Source organism: Artemia sp. Qi Xiang Cuo, chromosome 2, assembly GCF_049724085.1.
Source record: "Artemia sp. Qi Xiang Cuo chromosome 2, ASM4972408v1, whole genome shotgun sequence".
NCBI lineage: Eukaryota > Metazoa > Arthropoda > Branchiopoda > Anostraca > Artemiidae > Artemia > Artemia sp. Qi Xiang Cuo.
This window is the reverse complement of record NC_142795.1, coordinates 12,878,035-12,888,688: the sequence shown is the minus strand read 5'-3', so window position 1 is coordinate 12,888,688 and position 10,654 is coordinate 12,878,035. Positions and strand designations below refer to the sequence as shown.

Below are 10,654 nucleotides of genomic sequence, written 5' to 3'. Positions count from 1 at the left end.
TGCAAAGCCGCATCCAGGGGGATATGGGGTTTGAACCCTCTTCCCTCCAAATTTTTTGTATGGCTCTTAAAAACGTAACAAAACCAAATGAACAAATGTTTCATTTGTTTTCAAAGTTTTTCTTTTACCCCTCCCCCGAACACAAATCTTTGATACGTCGTTGGGCACATAAGTACCTATTTTAAGAGTATATCCTCGCGAACGCGTACAAAGGCGTTTTCAGGGAAGGAGTATTTTGAAAAAGTGTTTTGGCAAATTATTTGAATATTAAGAGCAATTATAGGATTGATCCTGAGATTTATAGTTACACAGATCTGAACCCTCCAGCCTCCCTATTGCTTATGTATCTACACTTATACCGCATTGAGTGTAAATTGATATCCTTATCCTTTATGGATACTTAGTTATATATTTAAAATAAAAAAACAATAAACATATCTCCTTACCAAAAACAATGGCAATCCACAGCCCTCCATCAATTTTTACTTTCATCCTTGTCTCCGAAACTGAAAAGAGGAACTAAGCCCACATTTCCTTCTTGTTTCTGTATCAAATTTATCGAGAAAAAAACTCGCTCTTAATCAGGTCCACAAAACGAGTAATTAATTAGCTACAAACCAGGAGAATTAAATTGTTAATATTCACTACCTAAATTTAGTAAACTTGATAGGACACTAGCAACTATGCAAAGTGAATTGGCTCTGGTATCTTTTGAAATCTTTGCAAGGAAGGAGACGTTTAAATTCCACGCAAGCTCGTAAACAGTTTTTTTTTTTTTTTTTTTTTTTTTTTTTTTATATATATATATAACAAGGACCTGAATTTCTGGGTAAGGGCATATTATCAGGGCGACCCGAAAAACTCAAGACCAAACATCCTAAAAAAATGGATTAGTTTCAACATGTTGCACAAACATTCTTTTTATTCGGGCCGGCAAGAAAGCAATCAAGGGTTAACTTTGGAATAAGAAATAGAAAGAAGACAAACCCCCAAGTAACGCGCATTTTTCTCGGTATATACACAGTTAAACAAATAATTACAAGTCAACACTATCAAAGGTTTTGGGAAAGCTTTTTTAAGATCCTTTTGGTATTGTTTATAGCTATTGCTCTGCAAAATTTAAGCAGTTATCTAAAGAGTCGTATTTTAAAGGTGCCATCCTTTCTCGCATTAAGGCTAATGCAGCCCATGGTGTTAAAATCAAAATGAAATTAAGTATCCGAACCCAGTATCTTAACCCTGCTCTTTCCCCAAGATTATACAAATAACTACAAGTCAACACAGTCAAATGTTTTGAGAAATTTTTGTTCAAGGTCTTTTTTATTGTTTTTAGCCATTGTTCTGCAAAATTTAAGCTTTTATTTAAGGAATCACGTTTTAAGGGTGCCACCCCTTTTTGCGTTTAGGGCATCCCTAGCCCATGGTGTTAAAAGCAGAAATTAAGCGTAAAAAACAAGCTTTTTTTCCTATCAAAACAAAGAGTGGCATCAAAAATTAAAACAAAGAGATATTATTCTGTATATGAGAGGGAGATTCCCTTTGTTTAATCTCCACTCTTTGCACTAAAGGTTTAATTTTTGCCCCCAACGCTTTAAAAGCGAATGCTCAAACACAAAGGCAAATGGATTGGGACTTTTTTTTTAATATTTAGCAATATTTTTCTCAAAAATTAAAGGTTCATGTGCATTTCCTTTGAGAAAGCTTTCCTTTGAATTTTCACTTCCAATATTTTAAAAGGCAGTCGGTAAATAAACACTTGCAGTTACCCACTAGCTTCATTCGTTGCACTGATATATACTTTCAGAGCAGCATTATAAAACTTCCTTGTAAAAGAAGAGCCGCTTTTTACCTTTTTTTTAAATAAACATATTTTTATTATTAATAAGCATAAAAAGGACATTCTCTTTACGCTTTATATTTTTCCAATTTTAAAGCTTCGATAAAGATTGGCGATGTTTGCTGTTTACTTACAGTTTCATACTACAAATATTTTGGAAGACAACACAAACTGAAAGAAAATATACCGAAAGCTTTCCATGCAATACTCACTTTTTCAGCCTTTAACCGAAGAAAAAAAAACAAGAACTTGGAAAAATATTTTAAATGCTAGCTAGTACGCTGATATTGGAATGTCAGTTTTCTTTTTCGTAACTTCAAATCAAAGATTGTTTTGTAAAAGTATTTGTAAGTACTGTTTATAACTTTTATTCTGCAAAGTATTTTCTAAACATACTTGATTATTTTTTTAAGTATATTTAACTAAACTGATCTAGAATCTTCGGGTATGAATTTTGTCTTTGACATCATCCAGTTGAAACCATCCATTCTGCTTTGTTTTTTAAGCTCTTCGCCAATCTCTAAACGAATGCGGCTATTGTACTCATTCAGCCATTGCTTCTGCAATAAATAACACTTTCAAAAAGCTTACAGAGTACTTTACTTAAAGCATTTTCACTAATATTCCTAGTTAGGTTTCTAACTTTCCTACCTAAGACACCATCAGCTACTTCAAAAACTATTTTCCTAACATTATTCCATCCATCTTCTACACTGTTTAAGCGTAAACTGTTAAATTAAATTGATAATGATTGCGATGATGATTGAGTTTTGGGTTTTGACATAAAAAACGTCATCAATACCTACCATGCCTTTGAAAATCAAAAATAGGTCCCACCACTTGAACAATTAAAAGAAACAAAGGTTTGAGAATATTTCTTTCATAATTACAAAAGAAAAGCCAAAGCAAAAGAAGAATTTTTTGCTCCATCCCTCGAGCATAGGAATCATACAGAGGTTTGGCGACACGCGACTTATATTAACACAAGACAAGACATTGCACAAGAAAAAATTTTTATCTAACATCCTGAACAATTAAAAGAAACAAAGAGGACTGTCGATACTTTCCATGTTATTTAAAATGAAAAACCTGGACATTATAAATCACAAGATTAAAAAGAAGTTTTTGTCCCACCACCTGAACAATTAAAATAAATAAAGGTTCGGCCATATGTCTTTCATAATGCCAAAAGACAAGCCGAGGCAAAAGTTAAAGGTCCAATAAAAAAAAAAAAAAAAAAATTACACAAAGGCACAACTTTTAATTTAAGGCTAATCGTCTTTATTAGTGGCTAATGCTATTTTCCCTATGCTAGGAAATCGGGAATAACTGCTGCGATATAAGTGATTTTGCGCTGATTTTTTTTTGACGACTCCCGAGTTAAAAAGTAAAATAATGTTGGTTTCACTTTTTCTATATATTTGTTTACTTTTGTCGAAAAAAAAGAAAACAATTTATTTTAGTTTTTTGAATAAAAATTTAGAAGCTGGGAAATGAAAGTAGATATTTTTGCGGTTGATTCTACTGGTATTTAAAAAAAAAATGTTGGTTGCAGAATTATTAATTTTTTTTTTTTTTTTGTACAAAAAATTATTTTCAGTTTTCATTATTTTCTTGCTATAAGACATGAAATCTGCTCCAAAGGCTAGAATTTTGGACAGTATGCAGATTTTATAATCTGCAATGATTACAGAAAGTGTCTGATGTCTACCACAATTTAAATTAAATACAAAAGCAAAAAAATACAAATAAGAAAATTGGTCGATTTTTACTTTAATTATCCACTGTTTCCCGCTTGGTAGCGTTATTTCGTCAGCCAATAGGAAGAAAGTCCGCAATTTTGATTGGATTGTGTTCTGTATATCATTATGACTTTCGGAGAGAAACTGTCAAAAAGACCTTTGAGCCATGAGGAAGAAAAATATAAACAGAAGGAGGCTGAATTTAAAATACCGGTTAGTAAATATTACATGTACTAATGTTCATTCCATCCAGTCCAGAAGCTTTTAAAATTGCTTCCGATGGGTTCTGGGTTTACATCCCCGTCAATATAAAATTTATGGAAAAACACTTTTTTTTATATGTACAATGGTTAGGAGACAAATTCACATTAGGCTTCCCAGACACGTACAATGTAATTTTATGGAGGAGGATGCAGAAAAATGTTACCAGCTCTACACAAACAATAAAAATTTCTGTTTCAGGTGAAAGGATGTTTTATGATTTGGAGGAAGATTAACTACTTGCCTCCAGGATATCCAATAGAGGAAACAAACTTGCTTGAAAGTTTTTTAGCTTTGTTTTTTGGGCGAGGAGGGGGGTAGGGGGCCTTTCTAGCGCCTGGTTTCCAGCTATCAGACCTGTGAAGCTATGAAGAAGACATCCCAGGGTCTTGACACTGGAGTTCTGGTATATAATGATATGCAATAAGCTTTACTTCGGCTTTTTTTTATAGTAGTTTCTAAAGGGAAAAAACAATAATCTATCCTTGAGCTATTCCTGAGATTTGTAAAGTTATGTCTATCCTTATGAGCTGTATAAAACAGAGCACTTCCAATGGATCATATGAAAATAAAATGTAATGAAAGTGGAGAAAGCAAAAAATATGAACTCAGGAGGTGTGAAGTGGAGACCTTGGCTAAAATTGCCGAGGATCTGGAAGATGCAGCTAGACGGCATGATAATAAAATGTTGTATTGACATGTTAATAAATTAAGAGGGAGTAGTCAATCCGGATTTGTCCCAGTGTGGTCCAATCCCCCTTTCTATGACTATAATGAGAGAAAGTTTGAGATGGCTAGGGCACGTTCTGCGGATGAGAGATGACAGACTGCTGAAGATTTTTTCTTTTCGGTCAACCACCTAGAGCTAAACGGAAAGCAGGTCGTCTGTGGTTGGAGTGGAATGATGTCATAAAGAAAGATTCAAGGGAAATGGGAACTTCCAAGGAGGGTGTAAAAAGGGGGCTTTGAATAGACTAAGTTGGGTTGGGAGCGTGTGTAGCTGTGTTGGCCTCAGGTGACTTAGTGCTGCGTTGAGTTGTTAGTAGTAGTAGTGTTTCCAATGCATCAATAATTACTTCCCTTGTGTGTATATATGTTGTGAATGATGGGTTTATCAACCAGCATTCCTTTTTTTGTTTCATTTTTTATTTTTAGGAAGGTACAGCTTGGAGAACAAAAAGATGATTTTTCAACCTCATCTGAAATTACAGAAGAACTTTCAGTAAATCCTAAACTAAACGAAGCACAGAATTTGGGAAGCGGTGGAGGTTCTTCTGGTATCGATAGGTCAGCAACATTTACCGATATTGACTTATCTGGAATTTCAGATGGAAATTGCATTGTAAATCTAAGACAGTGAAGTAGCTTCTGTATTCACACACAAGATTAGTTGTAGACTATCATATGATAATTTGATAATAAAACAATTAGAACAGAAAGGCCTGCAAACTGAACTGAAAGTTAAATGTAAAAAGTGTAACTGGGAAAAGAGGATTAAAAATGAACCAGAATGTCCAGTAACAAGTGTAAAAGAATATCTTTCAAGCTTTAGTACAGAAAGTAAACAGGTTACTTTCTCAAAAAAAGACTCAATTTTAAAAGGTTGCTTGAATTTGAAGGCCGTTTGGGGAGCCATGGGCACTGGAGGTGGATATTCTACACTGTGTGAACTCTTCGGAGTGCTTGGAGTGAAGCCAATGTCGCAAATAGTTTATTCCCGTATTGAAAGACAGCTGGGTAGTGCTTGGATGAATAGTTTGTCGGAAATTTTGCGAGAAAATGGACGAGAGGCCTTACAATTAGCCATTCATGAAGATAGGTATAAAGAGGACTCATACTGGACAAAAGTGATATGTGATGGAGGGTGGAATAAGCCTAGCAAAGGGCATGATTATTCAGCCAAAGGTTGTGTTGCGGTTATCATAGATGCATTTACGAAAAAACTGTTATATGTTGGCATAAAAAATAAATATTGTTATATGTGTTTTTCTTCTGCAAACTCTAAAGTAAGTCCTAAAGACCATTTCTGCTTTCTGAACTATAACGGAAATTCGAAGAGCATGGAAACAGACATTCTAGTTGAAGGCTTTCGTTCCAGTGAAGAGATGCATGGATTACAGTTTTTAGAGTTTATTGGTGACGGTGATTCAAGTGTTTTTTATAAGCTAAAACAGTGTGTCTCTTACGGTTCAAACATACGGAAAGATGAATGTGCCAATCACGTCACAAACAACTATACAACGCATCTATATAACTTGTGCAAAAATAAGAAAGGTTTGTACACCAAATTTCTTCCCAGAGGAATTATCCAACAATTGACCAAAAATTTAAGGGGTTCGATCAAAATAAATTCCGAAAATAATGGAACAGCGGAAGAATTGAAGAACCTTTTAAAAAGAGGTCCGTACCATGTTTTTGGAAACCACACAAAATGCGATTCCGGTTGCCCTAAATTCATTAATGACAAAATAGAAAGTCGGTGGAATACTCTGCCCATGCACGTGTTTGAGGATGTTATGACAGGGGTAGAGGTTGTGTGTCGAAAATCAGAGCGGCTCCGAAATGACGCAACTACAAACTTAGCTGAAAGCTACATGTCAGTTGTTGCAAAGTTCATCGGGGGAAAGCAAATAAGCCGGTCTAAGGGAGGTTCATACCATGCAAGAGTAAATGGAGCCAGCCTTGCTTATAATTCAGGTCCAAAATGGCATCAATTAGCTTGGAAAAATATTTTTAGGTCCAGTCCTTCTTGCTTGACGAAAAAGTATTGCAAAAAAACAGCAGAACATCGCTTAAGATCTACACGGAATTTGACCAGTTATTATAGTTCTCTTGGAGGAAAACATTTTGCTAAGTTAAAAAACAGAAATAACAACTTCGGCGATCGGGACTATGGACCAAACTGCAATAAGCCAGATATGACTTCTGATGAAATAAGCTCAGCCAGACAAAAATATACTAAGCAACATTTAAAATTGGATAGTGCTAGCATTAGCCGTTTGTTTTATAATACCAAGGGGCAATCAAAAAATGAGAACTGGGTTGAAGAGAGATCTAGAAGAATAACGAGCAGTTATTTTCATAAAATTGCAACTAGAAAAAATAGCATTAGAGTTGCCCCAATTGTTAAGCAAATTCGAAATTTGGGACCTAGATGCTGCTCTGCCCTTATGAAAAAGGGTTTGGATTTAGAAGTAGTTGCTCTAGAAGCGTATGAAAAGAAATTTAACTTAAATGTCATAAAGGGAGAAGAAATAGGACTTAGTGTGCATCCACAACATCAATATCTTGGTGCATCTGTAGATGGATTGCTCTCTGATGGCACACCTATAGAGATAAAAACTGTACATAATATACCAGAATTCAAAACCATTTTTGATGCTGCTCAGTCCAAAAATCTAGTCAAAGGATTTTTTATTGAATTATCCAGTGGAGGTCTTCAGTTAAAAAAAAATCATAGGTATTTTTCCCAGACACAAGGCCAACTCGAGATACTAGATAGAAAGATATGCCACTTAATAGTTTTTAACTCCATTGATGACTGGGAAATAATTACAGTTCACCGGTCAAAAGAATACTGGGCGAAAGTATTTCCAAAGCTTGAAGCTTTCTGGAATGAATCCTTACTACCTGAAATTTTAGACTCGAGGTTGGTAAGGAATAAGGAAATCAGAGAGCCTATGGTCTCAGAGGATATGAACATCAGAGAGCCAAGCTCGTCTCAAGAAACCAAAAGAGGGAAGAAAAGAAGGTCAAGTCTGGTTGACGTGGACAACAGGAAAAATACACAGAAGGGATCGGGAGACAACGAAGAATCCACCAGTCATTCAGCGCATGAAAACAGCGGTTTTGAAGAAATAATTTGGTCTGATTTGGAATAAATGAATCTTTGTGTTTGATGTATTTTATGTGATGCATTTTGATGTACTTGTATTTTTGATGTGATGTGACAGTGATGTGATTATTACGGCTCTTTAATTTTAATTAGTAAGTGTGTAATGTACATTCCCAGCTTGCTGTGATGATCAAAGTCGCGTCCTTTTACCAGGCTTGTCCCATATCCACCGTGCTTGGCATAGTTCCAACACTCTTGGTATAGCTCTCACAGGTCCGCCGTTCTTTGCACACTCCCACCACGGTTGGTAAGCACTGCCTGGTGTACATGATTTCAGAGAGTGGAAAGCCACTCGATTTTCCATCTTTTTCTTTCCACCATTTTCATCGTCACTTGTCTCATATCCGATGCTGTTGCTACAGTGAAGCAGGAGGTTGATTTACATCATCCTTGACTTTTTGCATGTGTTTAACAATTTTTTATTTGTGATGTGATAGACAGGCTTTTATATATATCGATTTTCATTGTCACTTGTCTCGTATCCAAGGCTGTTGCTCCAGTGAAGCAGCAGGCTGATTTACATTATCCTGGACATTTTCATGTAACCTTTGGCATAGTTTTTTGTGTCTCGCAATATTTCTTCCAATATCTCCACTGTTACATATCTTTTAGCCACATATTTCTTTGTTCTTCACTTTAATTTTTGATTCGCCCTGATTTCCATTGTAGTGTGTCTTGTAACCGCATTTTTTGTACTTCTCTTTTTTCCCTTGTTGTAAGTCTCGCTGCCGCGTATATTTTAACCGCATATGTCTTTGTTCTTCAATTTCGTTCATCATTACTTTAGAATTTTTTTTCAGTGACCGCATCGCTTTCGTTTTTGACTCGTTGCAATTTCCACTGCTGCTTATCTTTTAACCACGCATTTCTTTATATTTCAGTTTCGTTTTTGAGTCGTTGTAAATTTAGCTTCCGGTTTAATAATAAAGGTTATTTATTTTTTATTAAAATTAGTTTTAGAATAAAAAATTTATTTTTAGCCACTATTATAAAGACAGATTTTTTTTTATTCATTTTCTTTATCATCAGATATTTTTTCAATACCCTTTGCCTTAGCTGCTTGGATTAGTCATGTCACATTTGATGGTCTAGAATGTTCATTTTCACCGATTGCGGATTTGCGTTTTTTAAGGTCGTCCTCTTGATCTTGTCTCATTTGATGCTCTAGTTTGTTCATTTTGAGCAAGAGTTAATTTATGTTTATGTCCTTGAGATATTATCAAACTGCTGGAAATATCTTTTGTAAATAGAATCATTACATTTGATATTTTATACTTAGCCATGTTTTTGTGTATTTTTACATGCGCCATAGATACTAAAAATGAAAGAACAGCTCCTGACGCGGAAATGACGTATTTGTGCTTTTGAAATATGTTCATAGATATGACGTTACTCATATGAATTCTTTTTTGAAATTAGGGCTCTTAAAAAAATTCTCAAACTTGTGACCCATCTAGATGGTTTTTTTTTTCAGGCAAAATATCCCAGGGTGCCAATTTTAAAACAAAAATATGGAGCCGTTGTTGGGGAAAAATTTACAAATACATACATGCATAAACAAATAAATAAATGAATATTTATTTTTTTACTTAATTTCTGATCATTTATTAAATAATGCCAGAAAATCTGGCTAAATCTACACGGAAAAATCTCCTCCCCACGAAAATATCCTATAGACAATTAAATCCCGGTGAAAATTTAACCAGGACAATTACCCTCAACATCTCCGTGGGTAAAATTGAGTCGGTAAAGCTAAAACAAGACTTATAAAAATAATTTCGTACATGAATTACGGGAGAGTCCCCCATCATAAAATTTCCCCTTTAAAGTTCACCCCCCCCCCCGAACTTCCTTCCACATGGAAAATTCTACCCTTGGAAAGTTATCCCAGCAGAAAATTCTCCCCTCCCCCATCCTAAAAATGTATGCATACTTCCCAGTAACAACTACTATACGTAAAAACTGGTCAAAATTTTTAACTTAAAGACGTTTCCCGAGGGGCTGCGGGGGTTATGTTAACTGCAAAAGATATTTATTGAGCCTGTCAACTATGCTGAACAAAATGGCGCCTTCTCAGATTGAATTACCGGTTTTAGAAAAAAATGGGCATGGGAGGGCTATTGTTGCTCTCCAATATTCTTGGTAACTTAAAAAGGGCACTAGACTTTTTAATTTATGTCCGAGTGACCTCTCTCCCGACATTCTAGAATCACTGGGTCGATACGATCACCCCTGGAAAAAAAAACAACAGGCATCTGTGATCATTCTTCTGGTAAAAAAAATACGAAATTCCCCATTTTTTCAGACAGGAGTTTGAAACGGGAAGGCGTAATAACATCCAACCGTCAGGACATCCAACGCCATAACTTCCACAAAATCCATCATAACATCGACAAAATACTCCGTCAGAACCACCAACCGTCACAACATCCAAAAATTAAAACCATAATTTTTGGGGGTTTAAGGGGGGAAAGGTACCTAGGTTAGGTTGGGTTAAGTATTTAATATATGCTATGATTTACCCCCACCCCCTGATGTGCAAATATATAGCCAAAATTTGTTTCTAAACTATTATATACTTATTGCTCTTATATAAACTTACAAATTTTTTGGGATATTGTGACGGTTGGTGGTTCTGACGGATTTTCCTTTTGGATGTTATGACTTTTGATGCTTTTGACGGTTATTCGAAGTGGTAGCACCCTGCTTGAAACCTTTACAGTAGGATCCTTTAATACGCTGAATCTGATGGTGTGATTTTCAATAGGATTCTTTAGCTTTTAGGGGGTATTTTCCCTCTTTTTCAAAAATCAGGCAGTTTTTCTCAGGCTTGTAACCTTTGGTAGGTAACACAAAACTTAATAAAACTTTATATTTGTAATCAGCGTAATAAGCCAATTCTTTTGATATCAAACAGTT

At 35.2% G+C, this 10,654-nt stretch overlaps 2 protein-coding genes across 3 annotated transcripts in view; one reads left to right on the top strand and one right to left on the bottom strand.

Moving 5' to 3' along the window:
- Positions 1 to 2,196: 2,196 nt before the first annotated feature.
- The window catches only part of LOC148954909 (xaa-Pro aminopeptidase ApepP-like), a 582,094-nt gene continuing 573,636 nt past the window's right edge, over positions 2,197 to 10,654 (bottom strand). The window contains exon 12 of one of the 2 annotated variants that reach the window (XM_089099137.1): positions 2,197 to 2,397. In XM_089099137.1, coding sequence (XP_088955263.1) covers positions 2,260 to 2,397 — 138 coding nt within the window. In that variant the 3' untranslated portion in view covers positions 2,197 to 2,259. The remainder of the gene's footprint in view (positions 2,398 to 10,654) is intronic. The other variant, XM_089099128.1, reaches the window with a different exon arrangement.
- LOC148954915 (uncharacterized) lies at positions 4,946 to 7,950 on the top strand. Its single transcript, XM_089103589.1, is given in 2 exon segments — positions 4,946 to 5,193; positions 5,195 to 7,950. Coding segments are annotated over 2 exon segments (2,775 nt in total). The 3' UTR covers positions 7,722 to 7,950.